This window comes from Vombatus ursinus, unplaced genomic scaffold (assembly GCF_900497805.2).
Source record: "Vombatus ursinus unplaced genomic scaffold, bare-nosed wombat genome assembly UNPS02014812.1, whole genome shotgun sequence".
In the NCBI taxonomy this organism is placed as follows: Eukaryota; Metazoa; Chordata; class Mammalia; order Diprotodontia; family Vombatidae; genus Vombatus; species Vombatus ursinus.
Window position 1 is genome coordinate 29152906 of NW_020954590.1, and position 24119 is coordinate 29177024.

The 24119-nt window shown below is 38.3% G+C and overlaps 1 protein-coding gene across 3 annotated transcripts in view; it reads right to left on the reverse strand.

Moving 5' to 3' along the window:
- Nucleotides 1-24119, reverse strand: part of LOC114053917 (phosphoprotein associated with glycosphingolipid-enriched microdomains 1-like) — a 230057-nt gene that overhangs the window by 17903 nt on the left and 188035 nt on the right. For all 3 annotated transcript variants that reach the window (XM_027877051.1, XM_027877050.1, XM_027877052.1), the window contains 4 exons: nucleotides 21331-21540; nucleotides 19343-19394; nucleotides 11224-11320; nucleotides 9141-9748 (listed from right to left, as the gene is read on the reverse strand). In XM_027877051.1, coding sequence (XP_027732852.1) covers nucleotides 9141-9748; nucleotides 11224-11320; nucleotides 19343-19394; nucleotides 21331-21455 — 882 coding nt within the window. In that variant the 5' untranslated portion in view covers nucleotides 21456-21540. The remainder of the gene's footprint in view (nucleotides 1-9140; nucleotides 9749-11223; nucleotides 11321-19342; nucleotides 19395-21330; nucleotides 21541-24119) is intronic.

Consider the following 24119-nt stretch of genomic DNA (forward strand, 5'->3'; position numbering starts at 1 on the left):
TTCATCATTTTTATCAATGACTTGGACAAAGAGATGGTATGCTTGTAATATCTTCAAATGACATCAAATGGCAGAGGACAGGTGATGCACTGGATCCCTGGGTCAGAAGCCAAAAAGATCTCAACAGGAAGAATTATGAGGTGAATCAAATAAAATGAAATTTAAAAGGAAAAAAATATGAAGTTAAACACTTGGGTTAAAAAAAATCTACTTTCACAAGTACAAGATAAGGGGCAGCAACTCCTTGGAAAAATATAATGGGAGGCTTTAGTACCTGGCCCAATATGGTGTTTAATAAATATTGATTGTTGTTTGATTTTAGGGGATTGCAAGCTTAATATGAATCAAAGTAGCAGTAGGAAAGTCTAAAAAGGTAATGCCACTCTAAACAACATAAAAAGAATCACAATGGGCCTCTGTTCTCGTCAGACTGCCTCTGGAATCCAGTGTCCATTTCTGGGCACCATGTTTAAGACAGAGATAGACCAGCTGAGGCATGTTCAGAAGAGGGCAATAATGATAGGACAGTGAGAGGGCTGGTGATTGTGTAAGAAATGGTTTTGAAGGAACTGGGGATGGTTAGCTTGGAGAAGAGAAGAGTTGGGGAGATAGGAGAGCCATCTTTAAGTAAGTGAAGAGTTCTCATATTGAAGAGGGATTAGCCTTAATCTGTTTGTCCCTATTTTGCAGAACCAGGAGCAATGGGTGCAAACTGTAAAGCAGCCTGAATCACCAGTTGGTTGGTATGTTGTAGAAAGGATTCTTGTTCAGGTACATCTTTCTTTTGAGTTCCTTTCAAACTCTTAAGATTCTATGGATCACGGGAAGTTTCTTTTTTTTAATAATATTTTATTTTTTTCCCAATTGCATGTAAAAACAATTTTTTAACAATTTTTTTTTAAAATTCTAAGTTCCAAAGTCTCTCCCTCTCTCTCTCTCCTCCATGAGATGGTAAGCAATTTGATAAAGGTTATATATGTGCAATCATGCAAAACACATTTCCACGTTAGTCATGTTGTGAAAACACAGGATCATCCCCCCCCCAAAAAAACATAAAAAAAAAATTAAGTGAAAAATAGTGTGCTTCAATCTGCATTCAGTCTCCATCAGTTTTCTCTAGAAGTGGATAGCATTTTTCAATAGGAGTCCTTTGGAATTGTCTCACATCACTGTATTGCCGAGAAAAGCTAACTCATTCACAGTTGATCACTGTACAATATTGCTGTTACTTTGTACACTGTTTTCCTGGTTCTACTCACCTCACTTTGCATAAATTTATGTAAGTCTTTCCAGGTTTTCATGGAAAAAGTTCTTAATCCACATTTTGGGAAAATGTCTAAGGCCCCCCAAATTTATGTAAATAAATAAATAAATAAATGTGAATGTTACACATTTAAAATCCCAGTTCTACTTTGTTGCCTCATCTCAACTTGGACATCATCCTAGATTCTCAACAATCATCCCCTCTGACCGTAGATGCCCCTTAAGCTTCTTTCCTTAGCCCTCGTTTCTTATCCTTCTATGCTACTTCATTTGGTGATCTCATCAGCTCCCATGGATCGAATGATCATCTCCAGGCTGATGATTCTCATATCTACCTTTCTTGGGCCAATCTCTTTGCTGACTTCCAATATCACATCTCCAACTGTCTTTCAGACATCTGGATGCCCGGTACACATTTTAAACTCAATATGTCCAAAACAGAACTTATCTTTCCCCCAAAACCCTCCTCTCTCTCCTCTCCCACCACTCCACCACTACCTTCCTTACTACCCTCTTCCTAGTCTCTCAGGTTCACAATCTAGGAGTCGTCCTGGACTCCTCACTATCTCTCAAACCCCTTACCCCCACACCCCACATCCAAGCGGTTGCCAAGACCTGTCAATCTTACCTTTGCAACATCTCTCCAATATACTCAGTTTCTCCTCTATACTGAGAAGACTCTAGGACAGGCCCTCATCATCTCATACCTGGACTATTGCAATAGCCTGCTGGTGAATCTACCCGTCTTGTCTTTCCGCACTCCAATAAGTTCTCCATTCAGCCACCAAAGTGATTTCACTAAAATGTAAGTCTAATTATATCATCCACCCCCCACTCAATAAACTCCAGCTGCTTCCTATAGCCTCCAGAAGCAAATTCAAAATGTTCTGTTTGGTATTCAAAGACCTTCATAACCGTGACCCTTCCTCTTCTTCTTGCTCCCCAACCTGTACCCTTCAGTCCAATGACATAACTGTTCCATGAACAAGACCCTCCATTTCTTGACTCTGGGCATTTTCTCTGTCTCTCATGCCTGGAATGCTCATCTGCTCTGACTACTGACCTTCCTGGCTTCCTTTACATCCCAACTAAAATCCTACTTTCTACAGAGAGCTTTCCCTAACCCCTCTAATTCTTTTTCCTATTTATTCTATATACAGCTTACTTTGCATATTTTTATTTCTATTTTGTCTTCCTCATTAGAGTATAAGCTTCTTAAGGGGAGGGATGGTCTTTTGCACCTTTTTGCATCCCCAGTACTTAGCATAGTGCCTGACATATAGCAGGCACCCAATAAATGTGTTTTGATTATTGATTAAGTCAGTGGAGCATAAGCCTTGTTCAGTTCTACCATGTGAGAAAGGTTTTGAGTATGACTTCAGTAACAGACTAAGTCTTTTTTCTAGGACCAGCCTCACTAATAATAGGGAGAGGAGCTGTGGTAATAGGCAGGCTACTTGGTAATGATTTTTTTTGGCCATAGCAACCCCTGAAACAAAGAAAAAGAATGGCCCAATCCTGTGTGTTCCATTACTACTGCTGCACTAACATAGGCAAAGTTACAGGAAAGAGAGGAGCAGGTGCTAAGAATCACACATTGATAGAATTTAATTTGACGGTTGGTACTCTAAATGTGAGATCCTTATCCAATGACCAAGAAGTGGGCATATTGTTAAAGCAGCTGTCATATCAATCTTGACATTCTTGCTGTAAACAAAACCAGAAGAAAGGATGAAGTTGTAGGTAAATGGAAGTCTGGCTCACAGGTACTCCTTGGAGAAGTGAAGAAACGAATTGGCTAAATGGGATTTATTGTATGCCAACAGGCAACAGGAAACATTATTTCATAGGATATTTAGCCATCAGGCATTGCCAGAGTGGAAAAATTCCACTGTGCCTCTCCCATCCCCCCCAAAAAGGTAACTGAGAGAACATGAATAATTACTCAGTTATCTGCCTACTCTCCAATAAATACCAAATCTTTCTGATGTAATAGATACACAAATCAAGAGCATCCTTGCAAAAGTTATTAGTAGGGAAAAAAGAGTCTTTTGAGGATGATATTCAATAATGGACCATATCATTACCATTTCAAAATTAACCGGAAAATGAAGAGGATTTAAAGGTGCTTAAATCCTAAGCATCCTAGAATCCTAGGGTTTTTATTGCTTTGAAAAAAGTATTTGATTTGGTAGAACAAAACTTACAGTCAGTTCTACAACAAAATGTCTCTCACCCATATATCAAAATTATATAAGATTCCTTGGAAGTTATAACCCTGGAAGTTATAACAACAGAAATAACCCTGTTCAAAGAAACCCTCATAATAAACATCAGGCAAGGCATGGAACATGAAGATGCTTGCCAAGGGTATTCATCACTGGGATAAAGGAGATCCAGCACAGAGTTCAGGTTGGAAGTATTTCTAGTGGATGGTGTGGTCCATCAGACATCTAATAACTGAAGTGTCATATATAGTGTGTATCTTCTGGTACAGTATGACTTGTGGGGGTTAGGACTAGTCCGCACTCCCACAGTTCACCCCCATTCCCCTTATCAGTAAGCCATTAACTTCTGGACCTGTAGTCCATGGGAACCTGGGGGCAGGCTGACCAGCAGTCTGAGGACAATGTCATATTTACTGTAGTATTTATGTATTTTTTAACCATTTAACACATATAAAATTGTGGTGTCATTTTTATTAGTTTCCTATCTTTTTTTAAATGTGTCAATAGTGAAGTTTTTGAGTGTTGTACTCCTAACCCCATTTCCCCCATAAGCCCTGTGGTTTTCATTGAGTGATTTTTGCATAGCTCAATGATTTTTAGGAATGCATATCAAGTTATAGCAGTACCACTCAGAGGAGGAAAGAATATGTGTGTGTGTGTGTGTGTGTGTGTGTGTGTGCGCGTGTTTGTGTGTGTACTGCCAGAACATATACAGCATTTAATTTTTTATACTGGATTTTTAAAATGCTAGGAATTATTTAAAGTATGAATTGTTACAATGTGGAGATACCACACCTAGCTGCCCACCCATATTATATATTTCTACATAAAACTAACTTGGCTTACAAGGTTTAATATTCTATATTTATTATTCCAATGTACATATATGAAGTGAAGTTTAGGCTACTGTTTATTAGCAATTAGTCCATTAACCCTTTTACCTGTTAGATACTATCAGTAAAAAGCATTAGCTGCCTCAGGCAGGATGCTCTATTTATCAGGACTGTGGGGTTTTAGTTTTGTTTTTGCTTTTTAACTTGGGGTGATATGAATGGGTGGAAAACCAAACTCCATTATTTTTATATGGCAAGAAACTTTTTGCTTGAAAATTGATATTCATACTATAATTTTTCCAAACAAATAAATAAAGCAATTTTCCAGAGGGCCAAGCAAAGCGAGAGATAGAGGGCTTTGCTGGAACCTCATGCCTTCCTTGGATTGCAGCCTGACTTTACCTCCCACCAATTCCTACCAAGGTAACTTCAGATGTCCATGCCTTATGTTAAAATAGGAAAGATGGCGATGCCTTCATGTTTCCACCCTGCTTTCTCCCTAAATGCAAAGTACTACACTTGGTTGGAAAAAAAATTCAGTTACAGAAGTAAAAGATGAGGATAAGGGGCTAGAAAGCAATTGATATGGTTAAGTCTTAGAATAGGAGCTGATACATGCTTATTGATTAACGGAGTCTTTAGTGAACTGCAAGCTCTACATAGGTAAGACCCGAGGTAAGACATTTAACAGGCTGAACGAAGTGAGACTATTTAGCGTGGAGAAGAAGAGTCTCTGAGGGACCAGTATGTGAACGGCTGTAAATTAGTCAATCAACTAGCATTTATTAAAGGACTCCTTGTGCTAAGTGGCCTGCTATGTGGCTTATCTTCTGAGTTCAAATCCTGCCTTGGATACTTACTAGTTGTAACCCTGGCCAAGTCACTTAACCTTGTTTGCCTGAGTTTCCTTATCTATAATATGAGCTGGAGAAGGAAATGGCAAATCACTCCAGTATCTTTGCCAAGAAAACCCCAAATATAGGATCATGACAAACTGGACATGACTGAAAAACACCTGAATGTACTAGGCAATGTGCTAAGTTCTTGGGATACAAAGAAACGTAAAAAAAACAAAACAAAACCCCAATTCCTGCTGTCAAGGATCTCACAGTCCAATGGAAGAGACAACATGCAAACAACTATACACAAACTCTCTCTCATATATATGTGTGTGTGTGTATATATATATATATATAATATATATATGTATATACATACACATATATACATATATACTTACATACACACACACATACACACACACACACACACACAGAGGATGAATTAGTCTCAGAGGGAAGGCACTAAAATTAAGGATGACTATGGAAAACTTCTTGTAGAAGGTGAGACTTTAGCTGAGACGTGGAAGAAGCCAAGGATGCTAGGAGGTGATAATGAGGAGAGAGACACAGTGCTCCAGGAATGGGCGGCAGCCAGTGAAACTTCTCTGAACTGGAAGATGGGAGTGTCATGTGCAAGGAACACCAAGGAGGAAAGAGTACATGGAAGGAAATTAGGTGTCACATTGTAGAGGGAATAGAATTGGTCTGCTTGGCCTCACAAGGCAGATGGAAAGGATATTAAAGGATGGAAGCCACAGAGAGGCAAATTTTTACTTAATATAAGGAAAAATTCCCTCACCATTAGAGTTGTATAAAAGTGGAGTAGGTGGCCTCATAAGGTAGTGAGCTCCCCATCACTGGAGATCTTCAAGGGAAAGCTGAATGGCTACTTTTTATGGACAGCAAAGTTATCAGTGATCATAAGTGCTACATCTGGTGGCTTTTTCTCAATGCTCACTATCACTGACCCCTCTAAGCTTCAGATACTATTTGCCACTCCCCCTGCTTCCTGGACACTGTTCTTCCTTGGCTTCTGTGACTTGGTTCTCTTTTGGTTCTTTTCCTAACTTCTCCTTATTCTTCCATGATGGAATATTGTCAACCTCTCTCTTCTTATTCTTAAGTCTGACCCCTTCTCCTTATTCTTTCATGATGGAATATGTCAACCTCCTGCCACTGAGAGTGTTCCTAGGACTTTGTCCTTTGTGCCCCAACCCCACTCCCCACTTTTTCAATCTCTCTCAACACTTTTCTCTTGGACATCTCATCAGCTTCCAAATTGGGTCATCTCTTTACAGATGACATCAAGACATACACTCTGTTATTGTTCAGGTGTGTCTAATTCTTCGTGACCCTACTTGAGGTTTTCTTGGCAAAGATACTAGAGTGGTTTGCCATTTCCTTATTTTACAATTCATTTTACAGATGAGGAAACCGAGGCAAACAGGGTTAAGTGACTTGCCCAGGGTCACACAGCTAGTAAGCGTCTGAGGCCAGATCTAAACTCAGTTCAGTCTTCCTGACTTGAGGCCTGGCACTCTACCCACTGTGCCACTTTGCTGCCTCCTGCCCACTGAGGGTGTTGCCAAGGCTTTGTTGTTGGTTTCCCCTTTTTTACATTTCTCAACAGTCAATCTCTTAGACCTCTCAGCAGCTACTGAATCAAGTTATCTCTTTACAGATGATTTCCAGATCTCCATATCTAACCCTAATATATCCTCCAAACTTGAGTCATACATTGTCAATTATCCTCCTAGATAAACCACATTTATGAGGCATTTTAAACTCAATATATCCAAAAGAGAACTCATGAATTTCCCCCTTAAATTTGCTACCAGTTCCAACTTGCCTGTTTCTGTTAAGGGCAGTCATCCTGGTTTGTAACCTTAAGAATCACTGTTGACCCTTCCCTCTCTCTCATACTTATTATCTAATAAGTTGCCATGTCTTACCAATTCCAGCTCCGCAGCATCTCTCAGATCTGTCTCTTTCTCTCCACTCTTATTGCCAACATTCTGATTCAGGCTTTCATCACCTAGACTAGCATAATAGCCTCTAAAATGGTCTCCTTTCTTCCAGTCTGTCTCCAATCTACCCTTGATGTAGCTGCCTAAATCACAGGTCTGAACATGTCACCTCCCCTAACTGGTTTCCTTAGCCTGGCATTTAAATACTTCTACAATCTGGCTCCACATCTACCTCTCCAGCCTTATCTAATACTACACCCCTTCATGAACTCTGGGTTCTAGCCAAATTGGACTAATAGCTGTTGCCTGAACTTCCTAGTTCATTTCTAACCTTTATCCATTTATACAAGTCACTCCATATGCCTGGAATACATCTTCTCTTCATCTTTTCCTCTCAGAATCCTTATCTTCTTTCAAAGTTTCAAGTCATGTACCAATTGATTTGGTCTCCTCCGTGAAGCCTTACTTAATTTCCCCAGTCGTCAGGGCTCTCCCTCAGCTTTCCTTGCATTATATTTAATTGTGTACATGTTGTGTCTCCCTAATCAAATATAGGTTCTTGGAAGGCAGTGACTTTTATTTCAGTCAGTCATTTAGGCCTTTATATTTCATAGTACCTAGCCTAATGTCTTATTACATATTATAAATGATAAATAAATGAATGCAAATTTGATATCACAGTGGGTCAGAGTATTTTTATTCAGGTATGGCTTATATTGGATGACTTCTAAAGTCCTTTTCACTGCCACAATTTTATGACTAATCCTCCCATAAATATGAGTTTTTAACAGTGAAATTAAAATTATTTCTCTTAAATGCTGGTCTTTCTGTTAACAAGCCTTTATTGGTCATGAAGCAGAGAATCAGGTTTACTTTTTATTTGTAGTAAAGAATAATAACAGTATCCACATAAAGCATTTTACATTTATTTATTTATTCTTTACTCACAGCAACCCTATGAGGAAGGTAGCATGATTATGATGCTCATTCTCTTTACAAATGAGGAAGCGGGGGCTCAGATAAAATGATTTGATTTGGCTAAGGCCGTTCAGCTGGTGAGTGTTGGAATCTAGTCCTCTCTTCACAAAATCACAACGTTATGAGTTCAAACTAGTCCTCTTATGGCCTGGTGATAGTTTCTACTAGGATTTGCTTTATTTGGTTATTTAAAATAGGAATATATGTGTTGACAAAAATTTGTGAGCTCCTCTGTGGCACCATACCTTCTCAGGGACTTTGATTATGTCTATATTTGGGACTGACATTTTTGAATTTTTCTATTTTTATTTCTTGTGCTACTAGTTACAACTGACTTATATCTCATCCAGCAGAGCTAGACAACTGCTTATTGGAGTGAATGTAAAAGTGATTCTTGCTTTAAGCCTGAATTGGACTTTTGGGCTCCCCATCCAAGTATGATACTTTAAGATTCTATGCTTTATAAAGCTTCATGTTTTATAATAATTTCATCTATTATGATTGTTAATATATTTTCAGAGGCATGTGTGGTTTACTTATATAAATAATTTGCATCATGAAGTTGTCTTACTTGTGTACGTCAGACATAAGTCTGAGGGACAAAGCATGACACACACACAGCCACATTCTGAGGCCTTTTAACCTTAGGCAAATTAACTTCTTCACTTTGGTTCCTCATTGATATGATGGGAAAAATAATATTTGCCCCGAACCAGATACAATGTGAAAATTGGTTAAGAATCAAAAAAAGTTCTGAGAAAGGTGCTTTATAAATATCTTTTGTAACTCTGCTAATGAGAGAAGAAAAAAATCCTAACTCTAGCATTCAGTAAAAGCCTTCATCATTCAGGTAGCATGAACATTTATGGAACAATTTCCCAGAAGAATATGTAGATTGGAAGCCCCCTTGGGTGTACATAGTACTTACCAGGAATAAAATTTTAAAAAGAAGTTGGGGGTCAACTTTGCACACCTAAATAATTTTTGCCCTTTTTGTTCCATAAGAACATGAGGAAAGAGTCAGCTTACCTTGTTGATTTGACTAAAACTCTCTGTGGCCCCTTTATTTGCTGCCTCCCCATCTGCTTTATCCTGCACATTTTCATTCTCATCAAGGAGTTTTACAGGGACAGGTGGTGGGGCTTCTTCCTCGACATCCAAGGAATTTCCAAGCACACTCTCTGCATTGACGCTGTGTCGACTTTTTTTATTTCGGTCCACAGAGGCATATTCTGCAGACTCAACTTTGTTTACAGGGTGAGGGCCCTGAATCTCTTTAAAGGCAGTTACAGAATTTGGTCTTCCATTTTGGCTTTTTTCTAGGTTGGCTGCTGTTCCCACTTCCTTTATTTCCTTCACAGTTTCATACAGACAATCTTCCACCATGTTTTCCTGGGAGGAGCTATCTTTGAGAACTTCATATGGTCCTTCCATCCCAAGACCCTGATCACCGTCTACATTTCTTGTGGTAAGAATAGTATCCAAGGAATCATTAGGAGGAATTCTAGGTAATTCCCGGCTTTGATGACATTTTGCCGACTTTCCTGTGCTGTCCTGGGAATCCAACAGGTCAGAAATAGAAGTCTGTACTTCTTCATAATGTTGCATGCATGTCATAGTACTGTCTTCTGAAAGAACTGTAATAGTAGCAGGAGAAGAAAGAAAGAATTAAAGTAAGAGATTCAAGCTAAAGCATTACACTGTGTGATTTACCATATAGTAAAGTGAGGAAAAATCATAACGCTTCTTCTTCCTTGACTTTAAGAAGAAAATTATAGAGACATGACTATGGACTAAGGATTCAAATTATTCTCATAATTTGGAAGGAAACGAACTAGCATATCTCTCAAATTTAAACTGTAGCACTTCAATAAATCTAGTTAGTTGTATTAACTTCACCCATGACAACTTTAGGTTTTAAATTAATTTCAACAAAACTTCATTTTTATCTCCAATGCTACTCCATTGAATGAGGGACACCATTTGTCTCAGAAGAATATTCCTTCACTTTATTACAAATAGCCTTACATGCCTTTTGTTCTAAATATGGTACCTACCTGTTACCATACTTCAATGTGTGTATAACACTGTTTTACCAGAGACCCCCACCCCCCAAAAAATCACTTTTTGTGTCACTTGTGGGAAAAATAATGACACTTACTCTAACTCTTAATTAGAAGTCACTTTTTTCCATATTCACTGACTCTACTGGTCCCTTCAGGTTATGTGAGACAGGACAACCAATGATAGTTTTGGGATAAAAGGCCCTTTGGGGGTGGGGGTAGAAAACAAAGGTCATTTCCTCCATGTTACCTAGGCAGAATATCAGATTTTTTCGTACAGAAATTATGGCATTACTTGTGATCATCTCTACATTTCTGGAGGCATGTTTGTGACCAACTAGTCAACACAGCCAGCTCACTTACGCTAGAAGTGATATCACCCATAAGCCAGTGGCTGGGCATATTTTTTCTTTTTTTTAGGTTCTTTCCCACCCTGCATGCCAAACCTGATAAGAAGGTCTGAAGCCTGAATTCTAAATTCTCAGTTTGCCAATGAATTGTTAATGTTGTAAGACCTTATGCAAGCTATTAAATCAATGTTTTTCATTTTATTGGGAATGTCCTATTGGGAAAGTTTGATGCTATGGACCAGTAACTCAAGTTTTAAAAAATATAAAATACCACCTATATTCTAAGAGCTTAGACTTAACAAAGGTTGGAAGATGTTTCACATGTTTATCTTCTAGCTCTAACAGAACTTCAGTGATGATCATTATGTACCTAATTCAGTTCAACAAACATTTATTGACCTTCCATATGATAAGCACTGTGTTAGCTGCCAAGAGTTGTAAGATACAGCTAATTCAGATTATATTATCAGAGAAAGCAAATTATAACTAGGAGCCATAGAACCAGGAAATATCAGAGCCAGTAGAAAATTTAATATCTGCAACTCAATGAGATTTGTAAAACTGGTTCTAAAAGTGAGTAAACTGATAGAAGTTAAGTTTAAACTATATTACTTAGAGTTTCTGTACATATTAAGTTCAGAATATGATGAAGTATGTATGATGAGATTTCTACATATTGGAAAACTCAGCAGAACTTACTGTCTCCATTGGTAAGGCCCCCATTTTGTTCACTGCTTGCAGGAAGTTCGGTACCCAAACTAGTAACTGAATGGCTGAACATCTCCTTATCTGAAGGCTGTAAAAAATGAACATATAACATAGCTAAGAAATGTATTCTGCATTGTAACAAAGGGCTTAAAACAAAGTGATTAAAAAAAAACCCTCAACAACCTAAGGGAAAGATGTAGCAACAGAAAATTATGTCCTGAAGATGGTAAAGTACAGGCTGGGATGCAGCTGAACTCTCCCGATATTACCTTTCAAACAAGTTTAAAATAATGCCTCAAACATGTATAATCTATATCAGATTGCCTGCCGTCTAGGGGAGGGGGAGAAGGAAGGGACAAAGGGAGAAAAATTTGGAACTCAAAACCTTATAAAAAATGAAAACTATCTTTACATGGAATTAGAAAAAAAAATACTATTTTAAAATGTCTCAAATCAAATATTGGAGTGTCAGGGTTAACAAAAGGTCAGAGGGAGATATTTTTCCAGCCAGACAACTTAGGAGGTTCAGAAGAAAAGTCTGTGATATTGAGGTGGACACAAACCTGGATTGGGCCAGGAGCACCAGTGGTAGGCCTTGGAGGTGGCCATGATTGACAGAAGCTTCAGGAGCTCTCTGCGCAGAGATGGTAAAGGGGTCAGTCAGCTGGTCACAAAGAGATCATAAGGGACTCTTTGCTGGCACTGGGTGCAGCTGGTGCTGATTGGCAACTCTGTAAGCAGTTCTGGGTTGCAGTTCCAGGATGGAGAAGGGAGCAGGGTACCGGATCATAATTCCAGGGCTAAGAGGGACACTAGTACTTGCAGCTGAAGAGGAACCGGGTCCTTCCTGGGTAAAAACCAGAGTGCAGACCAGGAGAGCAGTGACTACACCTCTCCAAGATAATATAACCTTGAAAGCACTGAAAACTTGCATACTCCCAGAACTAGCTCTGAAGACAGTCACACAAAAAAGCCTAAACCTTGGTACAGTGCCTTCCAAGCCCAGATGAGCAGAGTCCAACTTTAACATAAAGTTCAAAGTTCAAATAAGATGGGAAGATGAGCAAACAACAACAACAACAAAAAGAGCTTGATCACAAAGAGCTACCACGGCAGTAGTGAAGACCAAGACATAAACTCTGAATAAGACAACAAAGTGAAGAATAATCATTGGACCCAAGGCCAGCAAGAATTCCTGGTAGAGTTAAAGAGAAATGAGTGGTGAAGGAAAAATTGGGAAAAGAAATGAGAGTGATACAAGAAAATTATGAAAAGAGAATTAACAGCTTGGTAAAAGAGGCACAAAAAAAAAATACTGAAGAAAATAACACCTTAAAAAACAGAACTGGCCTAATGGTAAAAGAGGTATAAAAGCTCACTAAAGAAAACTAAAAAAATTCACTGAGGGAAAGAACTCCTTAAAAAGAAGAATTGGCCAAATGGAAAAAGAGGTACAAAAGCTCACTGAAAAAAACAATTCCTGAAAAATTAGAATTAGGAAGCAAATGACTCCATGAGACATCAAGAAACAATGAAAGGTAAAATTAATGAAAATATAGAAGAAAAAGTGAAATATCTCATAGGAAAAACAACTGACCTGGAAAATAGATTGAGGAGAGAAAATTTAATAATTATTGGACTACCTGAAAGTCATTATCAAAGAAAGAGCCTAGACATCATATTTAAAGAACTCATAAAGTTTTATTCTTCAAGCATTGACTGCCACCACCACTATCTTTATACAGAGAATGGTGGTGGTGGCAGGCAATGCTTGAACCTTGCTCTAATAGTAACTGTTCAAAGAGGGAAGAATATATAAACACACTCAGTTAGTGATAGAAATCTATCTTACTCAACAGGGAGATAGGAGGGGAAGAAGATAAGAGTTTGGGGGTAGGGAGAGAGATGATAAAAGGGAGGGCAGATTAAGGGAGGCAGTGGTTAGAAGTAAGACAGACTTGAGGAGGGACAGGGTAAAAAGAGAGAGAAGGATAATAGATAAAGGATAAACAGGATGGAGGGAAATACAAAGTTAGTAATCATAACTGTGAATGTGAACGGGATGAGCTCACCCATAAAACAAAAGCAGATAGCAGAATGGATTAAAAACCAGAATCCAACAATATTTTGTATACAGGAGACACACTTGACACAGAAAGACACATACAGAATTAAAATAAAGGGCTGGAGCAGAATCTGTTATGCTTCAGCTGACATAAATAAAAAAGCAGGGTTAGAAATCATGATCTCGGACAGAATAAAAGGAAAAATAGACCTAATTTAAAAAAGAAGATAATCAGGGAAACTACATTTTGCTAAAAGGTACTATAGGCAATGAAGTAATATAAAAAAAATTTATATTTTTTTTAAGTTTAAAGGCCTCATTTCTCAAATATACAGCGGACTGAGTCAAATTTACAAAACAGTCATTCCCAATTGATAAATGCTCAAAGGATATGAACATGTAGTTTTCAGAAGGAGAAATTAAAGCTACCAAAGTCATATGGAAAATGCTCTAAATTAGTATTGATTAGAGAATGGCGAAGATGGCAGAAGGAAAGCAGTGACTGTCTTGAGCTCTCTCCCAAAGCCCTCCAAATACCTAAAAAAATGGCTCTAAACAAATTCTAAAGCAGCAGAACCCACAAAAAGACAGAGTGAAACAAATTTCCAGCCAAAGACAGCCTGGATGGTTGATCACAAAGGTATATCGCGCCAGGTGGGGAGAGAAGGGCAGTTCGGTGTGGGCGCGCAGGCTGCAGCGAACCTGAAGCAGGCCTCAGAGGACTGAATCACAGGCAGCTGTGATGGTTTCCAGACTTCTCAACCCCTGAACGTCAAAGACAACTTAGAAGGTCAGTGGGAAAAGTCTGTGGCTGTGGTGAGAGAGGAGCTAGGTCTCAGCCACAAATCTCGAATGTGGCCCAAGAGGCTGCGGCTTTTTCCTGAGCTTCTGGCCCACTGACCGAGGAGGAATTGAGTGGCTGATTAGAGGGGGATTGCAGGGATCTCTTTGCCAGTGCTGAGGCAGGAATCTCTTGCTTTACTGGTGCTTAGATCTGGGTCACAGTTCTGAGGGGCGGTCCTGGGGCGAGGAGGAACGCTGGTGCAGTGGAGTTTGTTGTGGTGGTGGAGAGAAAACACCTCGCCCCTTATCATACCACCTTGGAAGAACTGAAAATTTACAGGTCCCTAGAAGTAGCTCTGAAAACAGCTGTACAAACCCCCGAAGCTTGGGACAGTACACTCTTCACATTGGAAGCAGACTTTTACCTTAACAAAGAGTTTAAAACTCAAGTAATTGGCCGGGATCATGAGTAAGCAGTGCAAAAAGAATCAGACTATATTATCTTACTTTGGTGACAAAGAAGACCAAAACATACAACCAGAAGAAGACAACGAAGCCAAAGCTCCTACATCCAAAGCCTCCAAGAAGAATATGAATCAGTCCCAGGCCTTGGAAGAGCTCAAAAGGGATTTTGAGAAGCAAGTAAGAGAAGTAGAGGAAAAATTGAGAGTGATGCAAGAAAATCATGAAAAACAAGTCAACAGCTTGCTAAAGGAGACCCAAAAAAATACTGAAGAAGATAACACCTTAAAAAATAGCCTAACCCAAATGGCAAAAGAGGTCCAAAAAGCCAATGAGGAGAAGGATGCCTTAAAAAGCAAAATTGGCCAAATGGAAAGGGAAGTCCAAAAGCTTACTGAAGAAAATACTTCCTTAAAAATTAGAGTAGAGCATTTGGAAGCTAGTGACTTTATGAGAAATCAAGACACTGTAAAACAAATCCAAAAGAATGAAAAATTAGAAAACAATGTGAAATATCTCATTGGAAAAACAACTGACCTGGAAAATAGATCCAGGAGAGAGAATTTAAAAATTATTGGACTATCTGAAAGCCATGATCAAAAAAAGAGCCTGGACATCATCTTTCAAGAAATTATCAAGGAAAACTGTCCTGATATTTTAGAACCAGAGGGCAAGATACAAATTGAAAGAAATTGAAAGATTAGAGAATGGCAAATTAAAACAGCTATGAGGTACCAGTTCACACCTGTCAGAAATGACAAATGCTGGAGGGAATGAGAGAAAATAGGCATGTCAATGAATTGCTGATGGAGAAGTGAACTGGTCCAACCATTCTGGAGCACAATCTGAAACTATGCCCAAAGGGCTATAAAACTGTACATACCCTTTGATTAAGCAATAGCACTACCAGGTTTATATCCCAAAAAGATCAAAGAAAAAGGAAAAGGACCTATACGTACAAAAATATTTATATTTAGGGAATGGCTCAACGAGTTGTGGCACATGATTGAGATGGAGTACTATTATGCTATAAGAAATGATGAGGGGGGTGATTGCAGAAAAACATGGCCAGACCTATATGAACTGATGCAAAGTGAAGTGAGAAGAACCAAGAGATCATTGTGCACAGTAACAGCAATATTATAATGATGATTAACTGTGAAAGACTTGACGAATCTGATCAATACAATGATTCAAGACAATTCCACACACACTCTCTCTCTCTCTCTGACATGGCTAATATGGAAACATGTTTTGCATGACTTCACATGTATAATTGATATTATATTATTTGCTTTCTCTATGGGTCAGGGAGGAGTAGGATGGAGACAGAGAATCTATAACTTAAAATTTAAAAAGAAAAGAATGTTAAAAGTAAATAAAAATTGCTGAGGGCAGTACCAGAAAGAAAGAAAGAAAGAAAGAAAGAAAGAAAGAAAGAAAGAAAGAAAGGAAAGAAGGAAGGAAGGAACTTATGTCCTATACAAATTCTTCAATATTAACTGAGTTAACCACAGGGTATCTTTCAAAGTATCAGACTAATTCCCTTTGCCTCTAGGTGGGAACATCCATATCATACTAGATCTATTATAGTCTAAAAGATCGTTATAGAAGAATCCATGATCTAACCTAAACTGGTATTGAAATACGCAAAACAATATGCTAAAATTTAGCTCACTAACTAATCAACAAGCATTTATTTATCACTTAGCTTTCATCCCTTTCCCAGAACACTGCACAGAATCTACCTGAGCCTTCTAGAGGAAACAAGTCTCAGGGGTTGAGGAACAGAGGGTGTTAGGCTAAGAGGGTGGGAGAAGAGTGTGAGAGATGGGGGACCATTTCCTCCTTTGCTGCCCCTCCAGGCCTGAGGCTCAGAACCCATTTAGGCTCCTTGATTATTTACAGCTCTTATACAAGATGGGAGTCACTTACTCTATTCCATCCTAAGAGATAGAAAACCACTAAGCTTTACCATTCATCCATCTTCTACAATTGTCTGACTTATCATGTAACTTAAGGATCCCTGGGCCTTGATCTGCTTAGCCACTGCACCTTAGGACTTGACAGGATTTTCTGTCTATTCTGCAAATGTACTTCCTTTTATGCGTTGTCTTCTCCAATTAGGGTGTCAGTTTCTTGAAAGGACAGTCTGCCTCAAATTTTCTCTTTCGATTCCTAGCCCTTACCACAGTATTTGGCACATAGTAAGTGCTTAAAGAATGCTCATTTCATTCATGCATTTGTGTGCCAGACACTTGGATAAGTGCTTGGGATACAAATAAAAAGCAAAACCAGTCCCTGATGTCAAAGAACTTGCATTCTAAATCTTACTTATTCTCAAAAACATATACAAATAAAGGTAAATGGGACATCTGGAAATAAGAATGACCTTTCAGGGTCATTTTGCTATTTTACTCAGGTTAGTTGACCTCCTCAAATATTATAATATATGGCAAATTTAAGTATAATATTATAATATGTGGCTACTGTGAGCAAATAGTGTTCAAAATTGTAGTTAGAAATAATTTAGCTATAGTATATGATTATAATCAGGAAGGTAACTAATTGGCAGTAGTGTATCTCTGTTTAAATTACCTCCATAGTAAAGTTAAGCAATTTACAAGTCAAAACAAAGCTGTCAACACTGAAAGCATTTCCTTAAAAAATCATGCTGTTTCCCTTCTGCTCCACATTCCAAATATCAGTATAAAACGATAAGAACTGAAAATCCCATATTCTAATTTGCCCACATGATAATTTGTGTTACTACTGTGAATGATGTGAATTATTTAATCCTCCTCTTTCCCCCATTCCCATTTCATAGTATATGCCATATAAGATGAGAGAACATCCTGGTATAACCCATTAAGTCCTTTCCAAATGGTCTACTGTAAAAGGCATGGAATTGTGGATGTATTTGGGCACATGACTATCTCCACATGATAATCCCCACCACCTAATGGGGAAGCCAGCATTCAAACAACTCTGTGCAAAGATATATACAAGATAAATTGGAGATCATTAACAGAAGGAAGGCAAAGTTCCAGTCATCCTGCTTTAATTATGGTTCTGGTCTAAAGAAGTGTGCGCGCGCGCGCGCGTGTGTGTGTGTGTGTGTGTGTGTGTGTGTGTGTGTGTGTGTGTGTATGTTGGGGGTGGGGGACATGACAACTGTCTTCTAGTATTTAAAAGGCTGTCACGTGGAACAAGGTTTGGAATTGTCTGCTTGACCTGAAAAGGCAGTTGGAGCTAATGACGGTGGGGGTTAGTTTCAGAGGGATGGCTTTATGTTGGACATAAAGGGAAAAACAAAACAAAACAAAACAAAAACTGACCCTGAACTTCTTGACATTTAGAGTTATCCAGAAATCGAAAGGGTTGTCTGGAAAAATAGCAGATTTTTTTCTTAAGAAGGGGAGGCCTTTCAAAGAAATGCTGGATGATCACTTTGTTAGAGATATTGTAGAACAGCATCCCTGCTGGTCACATATTGGCTTAGAAAATCACAAATTAACATTATCTATGTTGTATTGTATCTTTACTTGTTTTGTTCAACCATTGCCAGTTACATTTGATCTGATTCTAGCTGAGGCTGACATTTCCACTGCAGAAGTGATTCCTATTTAGCTACTGATTAGACTAGATGTACTCTCTGGTCCTTCCAACACTAATATTCTATGTTTCTCTAAGTTAGGGACTGCCTCTATTTGGAAAAATGCATTCTACTAAATGGTCTTTTGGGTAAGTTCTGAAGGATTTAGGGGTCCAATTTATCCTCTATAGATCTTGTTTGTAGGTTGCCTCCCCCATTAAACTGTGAGTTCCCCGAGGGTGGGTTCTATTTTTGCCTTTCCTTGTGTCTCCAGTGCTTAGGATAGTGCCTGGCACACAGGAGGCACTTAATAAATGCTTGCTGACTTGACTTCACAAAAACTTCTGCTAACATAATATTTGTATTTACTTTTATTTACCAAACCTCTTTAGCCTCCTTTCCCACTTTAAGTACCTACTTGTACCAGGGAGAATACTCTCAAAGGCAGTATCTCTAACTCTCCAAGCTTTCATACAAGCCCTGTTCTGGGCCAATTCTGGAGAAAGTGGATCCAAAGCAGAAAGATTATGGGAGGTATTCTCCAGCATAACATTGTGAAAAGAGTATTATCCTCTACCATCACTAACATGAGAGTTCAAATTTCCTCTAGGATGACCCCCAATTCTCTGGAGCCATCCTTTGGTACCCTTGAGGGAAATTTTTGGAGGCAGGGATAACCTAAGGCAAGGTTTCAAATCCCTAGAGCTGCTACTATTCAAATGACATATGCCAGTCTCTTGAGGCCAATCAGAACAATGGGCCTCTAGGGCTGAGGGCTAGGAGGGGCAGGCAAAGTTCCTGCAAAAGGGCATGGTCCTATAAACTTTGTTAGAAGGCAAGTCCCTTGTGCCATTTGTTTACTGGTGCTTACTGATAATGGGAGTAGGGTTAACAGAAACTCTAAAGAATATGGTGCTGCCATAAATTCAGGAATATTTAAACATCTCCTCAGCTGGGCATTGACAATGAAATTCATGTGGTTATGGGAAATTCTATTACTAATTTCCACATTACTAGGCTAACAACACAGGCATTTAATTGTAGTTAATAGGTACTGAGCTTTTTCAGAAACACAAATTCCCATGAAACCTAACCCAAAGGACAAAGAATGGCTAATGCAGAGCTGATTTTAACGCATCCTGCCTGGCTTCCTTCTGGCCCCAGACATGTGGAAACATACTAAAATGTACAAAAATGAGCCTTACCACATTCATCAGGTTCTCATGGTCACCATTTTGTTGTTTTGGCTTCTTTTCTCTGAAATTTAAAATTTGAACTTTTAGTGACATTCCATATTTATATAGACATAGATCTAAAAATGAAACATATAGTACTTCATATACTTGGTTCCCTAGGATTTAGAAAATCTTGCTTTAATTCTTGATAAAATCTTTTTTCTTTCATTTAAAAAAAATGACTGCTTCTTAAGGAAGAAAGGACAGCTAGGTAATCATGCTATAAGTCTTTTCAACTCATTTGTTGGAAGGAAGTTCAATGAGACAATAAAAGCGCACCATAAGCCCATACAAATATTTTTGGTTAGCTTTTACAGAGGAAGTGAACAGTACTGGTGGTGCCAACAGAGTACCTTCTTAGTTCATGCCTCAAAAAGAAGGTGCTGCCTGAAATACATAGATAATTTAAGCCAAAGTGTATGAACATGAATATATATATATATATACACACACACACAGATATATCTACATACATAGATATATATGTACATATATTATACATATTTATTTATATATACACATCCATGTACCTATATGTGTACATATATATGGCAATATATAGGCATGTGTATATATGTCATATAGGGATAGGGTAAGGCAACAGACCTATGATTTCATTGGCATAGGCTAGCATTAGACCTATGATTTCATTGGTATAGGGAATACCAGTATAAGGGAACTCCTACCAGTACAAATCAGCAAATTCTCTGTAACTTATAATCTTCCATATACAGATATTTGGCCTGAAGTATGCAGATGATTTCCTTACCCCTCCAATTTGCTTCAAGAGAGAAAGCCTTTGTTGGAAAAGTTAAGCACTGTATGGGAATTTGGATAAGTAAATATAACACAAATCTAAGTGCTACTGGGGAATGCTTTGTGCACTCAGGATGTTTCAGAGCTCTTTCAAACTATGGTGGCCACAGGTGAGGGGCAATGGGATTCTCTTGCATCGGTTTGAATCATGTTGTCGTCAGTCTTTGAGAAGCAGGATTACCATAGAAAATCTATAAGGGAAGAGTGACATCTAATGGGAGGTAACTTTATTACAAAAACCTACTCTTCCAGATAGAGGCAAACACGCCCTCAAGCTTCTTCTACTCCAGACTCACAAAAAAGTCTGGTTATAGCCTCTAATCCCAAAGGGCTTGATACAGACATGGAAGAAACTGGAATTTTTCTCCAGTCCAGAGAAGTCCATTTCTGCAGTTTTTATCAGCTCTGTTTAGAGATAGAAAGGTACCACTTCGATGCCATTTATTAGATTCTGCCCAAGATTGAATGCGACAAGATTCCCCTCATTTTGAGTCAGTGAATCTCTTTCTAGAGGAGATGATGTATGCAGAATGGCTTTGATTTCCATGGTATCAGTGATATAAAATTTCTCAATAAAGTAATTGTGTTATCTACATTGACGTGAGAATGGCTTTCTTTTCATTAAAAAAAAATCTATCTCTGTGAAATCTATTCACTAACTGAGGTTCTGGCATTTCAAAATCTTATCTTGTCTTAAAGGTGATTGTTCTGACTATTAATTTTAATGCTTCTGTAAGAAGTAAAAGTTCAAAAGTAAAAAAAAAGTTATTACACCGAAGTGTTCAATGAACTATGACTCTGCAGGTTGTCATCTCTATTCATACAATTCATACAGATTTCAAAATATCCACACCTACTTGAAAATAACAAGATATCTACACAAGTGTCAGGTTAAATGAATGGCAAATAATTGCATTCAGAAAGGCCTCAAACACACAGGTGTGTGAACTGTTATCAAAAGAGTGTTAAAATAATGGCTCAATCTTCATTGAAATAGAAAATGGGCTCATCATCATTATAGCTGAGAGTAAATGGGATTAATTTTAATACCCAGGAGCCTCTGCTGTCTGAGTTGTGTAGCAGTAGCTAAAACAAACTATGATATGTTTAGGTGCCAGTAAGCTTGCTCGTCTAAGTCTTACCTTTCACAACTGGAGCACAGAAAGATGAGGAAGGTAATGAGTAGGAAAGTTGCAACAGCTGCCAAACTCCCCCAGATGATTATGTGCACCTGTCCACTATGCAGAAGGCTACCTTCAGGTCCCATGATGGTCTCAGGAGCTGGTACCAGCACGGTTGAATGGTTAGTCCTCCAAGCATTCAGACATCAGTAGCAGAAATGATAGATCCTTCTGGAATGAGAAGTTTTTGGGGGGAAACCTGACATTAAATATAGCTCCAGAATCTAGCAATTACAGCTCAAGCCTATTTAAAACACCCTTGAGAATAATCTACTTTGGGGAATGGAAATGTAGTAACTTTGGCATTCACTACAGAATAAGATTTCATTTGAAGGTGAATATTACACAGCAAACTAATTCCTTAAGTCTACTATAAAAATTAAAATTGGCAAGTCAATAGCTTTATTCATGGTAAAATTTCAAATTTTCCTTGATTCAGAGAAGGAAACATTTAATACAGTTTTTCTTATATGTTCAATTTACTTTCCCCCAATTTTCTCCTCAATGATCTTGACTTTCCTGCTCCCCCATCCCCAAGAAGACTTACAGGGAGTAAAATACATGAATTTCTTTTTAATTTTCATTCACTTGCATAAATCTTTTGTCCATATGAAGATAGTATGTATCACATCTATCAGAACAATATAATTTGGTGCTAGAAGGAATACTGGACAATAATTTCCATGTAAACTTTTAAAAAGTAAAGAAAAAAGGACTCCATATTGATTATCAGGTTCTCCAAAAGGTCCTACCTAAGTCTCTCTCATATGTCATATTAATTGCACTAAGCTCAGAAGAGTAGAAACCCTCCTCAATGAAATCCACAGCAATGGGGAAGTTTGTGTTAATCTTCTACACTGACAAAACAGAATGGATAAAAACAGATGATGTTTCAGCAGGATGAACAGCCCACTGCTTTAATCCACCAGTATCTACACCTTGAGTATGCACTGTGGGCAATGCAGAATTGAGTAGGGTAAGAAAAATGGATTGGATTATGTTTGGGAAATGACACAGCCTCACGGAAAGCACTATTCCTTGCTCACTGCTACAATGTTCCATCTCTTTTTTTTTGTTCCATCTCTTTAACATCAGTATTCTCTCACCCAGAGTATAAAGGTGTGACTCACAGAACACCATGATCTCAGAAGAATCAAACTGACAAATAATCCAAGGACAGTAGAAAGACGTGTGGTGGACATAAGCTGGCTGCAGCATGCTACCAACTACCAAAGAATGATGCCTGAGACCAAAATGGTATAAAAGAAAGCACTGAGGAGGAGTTAGCTGTATGATAGGAAACAGAGCTGGGCAGATCTTGAATGAGGAGCAATGTATCAGGAGCTGAGTGGTATGCTGGAGTCCTGTTTTATTAAAAGAACAACAGCATAGTAAGTGGATCATTTATGAAGCGTTTATAGAAAAAATGACAAGAAGCAATAAGAACTGGATGGAGGGGCTTATGACCTCTTATGACCTCTATCAGTGAACTACACTGATGGAATCCCTATTACCCCCAAAATAAACCAAAGAAAATCATGCCCTGACATAGGCAATGTGGTATGTTAGAAACAGCACTGGATTTGGAGTCTGAGGACCTGAATTCAAATAGTACTGACTTTATTATTTATCATCTGTGTGACTTTGGGCAATTAATCTAATGTTGGTTGAAGTAACTAGGGATGTCTAGCTCAGAGGACAGAAGAATCAGTGCAAGGAAAACATGAAAGCTGTCTTCAAGTATCTTAAGGGTTTTCATGGGTAAAAGGCATTACATGATTTGTTTAGTTTGGCTCCAGAACCAGGAGCTTGATGGAAATGATAACAGTAATTTAGGCTAGAAGTCAGCAAAGATTTCCTAACAATTAGAGCTATCCAAAAATGGAATTGAGTTGTGCTTTGAAAGGTCATGGGTTCCCCCACTTGTTAGGGACATTGCAGTGGGATTTCCTTTCACATGTCATTTGTACTTTACAGCTGTTGAAGTCCCACATTCAGCTCAATTTCTTTGATCCTGTGAAGTCACTTTACCTTTTTTGACTTAATTTCCTCACCTATAAAATAAGGAGGTCAGACTCACAGAAGTTCTATCCAACTCTAAACCAGTGGTCTTAGAACTCTACATAGTATTTTATGCAAATATTAATGCTGGTAAATCGACAGTTTTACTAAAGATAAAATTCCAAATTTGCTTTGTGTCAGAAAAGAAAAAGATTATGAGACATTTTATATAGAGCATCTCATTTAGTCCTCATAAAAATCTTGTGTTAGGGCAGGAATTATTTTCCCCACTTTACAGAGGAAGAAACTGAGGCCAAAAAAGTTAAAGTGATTTGCCTAAGGTTATACAGTCTAAACCATGGGTGGGGAAAGGCCACATGTGGCTTTGAGGTTTGTTCCTTTGGATTCAGTCAAAGGGCTGCTCTTGAGGACCTAGAGGGCCACATGTGGCTTTGAGGCTACAGGTTCCCCACCCCTGGAACTGTCTTCTAGTTTAGTCCACTTTCCATAGTACCATGGCATATCAGAAGCTTAATATTTAGTGAATGAATGCAACTTCTTAGGGAGTCAATATTTATTAAGTGCTTACTACTTAAAAGACACTGTGCTAAGTCCAGGGATACAAAGAAAGGCAAAAGACAGTTACAGCTCTAAAGGAGCTCACAATTTAATATAGGAGACAACTTGCAAATAACTATGTACAAACATGACACGTACAGGATAAACTGGCTAATGTTAATGGAAGGAAA